General features: G+C 28.4%; 1 protein-coding gene across 1 annotated transcript; it reads left to right on the top strand.

Moving 5' to 3' along the window:
- Positions 1–479: 479 nt before the first annotated feature.
- On the top strand, positions 480–993 carry PCYB_006160 (hypothetical protein; the record flags this gene model as incomplete). Its single annotated transcript, XM_004228037.1, has 2 exons — positions 480–752; positions 883–993. The coding sequence occupies 2 exons, from the start codon at positions 480–482 to the stop codon at positions 991–993; spliced, it is 384 nt and encodes a 127-aa protein (XP_004228085.1).
- Positions 994–1,302: the final 309 nt, after the last annotated feature.

Here is a 1,302-nt window from a genome sequence, read left to right as displayed (position 1 = left end):
TAGAGTTTATATAACTATTTTCTTAGAAGTTTTATACTCAGTACATTTTAGTACAATTTACATCATTCATATTTTTTGTTACCTTTATATATAATTCAATTTATTTTTTTCTTCTATAGTACATTGGTTTTATCAATTACATTCTAGTAAAAAAGAAATTAAATAATTGTGATTATAATTATAATAAAAGAGAAGATCGTTTTAAAGGGATCATTTCTAGAATGACTGAATATGAATCTGAAAATTGGAAGGATAAAAATTTTGCATGTTTACACCACTATTTAACGTTCAATAATGGATTTACGCCTTTTGTTGTAGGAGATTACTGTAGATATATTAACGTTTGGTTAAATGGGGATGTCATATCAAAGTTTCTAAAATACCAACATGATTTTAACATTTTCAAGAAATTTATGCATAACTATGCATTTGTACATCAGGGAAATTATGATGATTCATGTAAAAATTATATACATAAAATGAAAATTGCTGATTATAATAGAATGAAACACTTATATGAATTTTATGAGTTTTATGATGAACTCAGATCATCCTCACATTGGATGAAAGAAGATACATGTAATAACCTTTCATCTAATTCTATCAATTATAATAGCGCTATAGAGGATTATTATAAGGAACATCACGATTTATATGATAAAATAAGTCATGTTAAAGATTTAATTGAAACATTTATAAAGACACATGATTTAAAATGTGAAGAAAATGTATATTTCAGAACACAACGAAAAGTTCTGGAATATGAGATAAAAAGAATAGAACAAGAAGAAGCTGATAAAATAAGAAAACTAGAAGCTGAGAAAGAGAGACAGCAAGAAGAAGCCGAGGGACAAAGAACAAAACTAATTCAACAAGAATTAGTATCTCAAAGGGAAATACGGAAAATGCGTACAAGCTCTAATGAAAAAGGAGAAAGGTTTCACGAAGAAAAATCACTATTGTCAGTGGAACAAGAAAATACAAGATAAATAGTAAATTTATGGGCTCAAGAAGGTACAAATGGATTAACAAATAGAAGGGGATCAGATAATCAGGAAGATCTGTACATTTAATGGAAAGAGAATTACAACAGCCAAAAGAGGATGAATTAGAAATAAGAGTTCATAATCCAAAAAATGAAAACACAAGCACAGATGGTTCATTTTCAGGATCATCAAGATTACCAGGTGTTATTACTGAAGTTTTAGGTTCTATTGATCCAGCACCAGTTGTTGGCGTATCTGGAGGGATGGGTGCCTTATACATACTTCTTAGGGTATTGAAGGTTTTAAAAATATACCT

The sequence above is a fragment of the Plasmodium cynomolgi genome, assembly GCF_000321355.1.
Source record: "Plasmodium cynomolgi strain B DNA, scaffold: 0906, whole genome shotgun sequence".
Lineage (NCBI taxonomy): Eukaryota > Apicomplexa > Aconoidasida > Haemosporida > Plasmodiidae > Plasmodium > Plasmodium cynomolgi.
The sequence above is the reverse complement of the archived record's forward strand: the minus strand, read 5'-3'. Positions and strand labels throughout refer to the sequence as shown.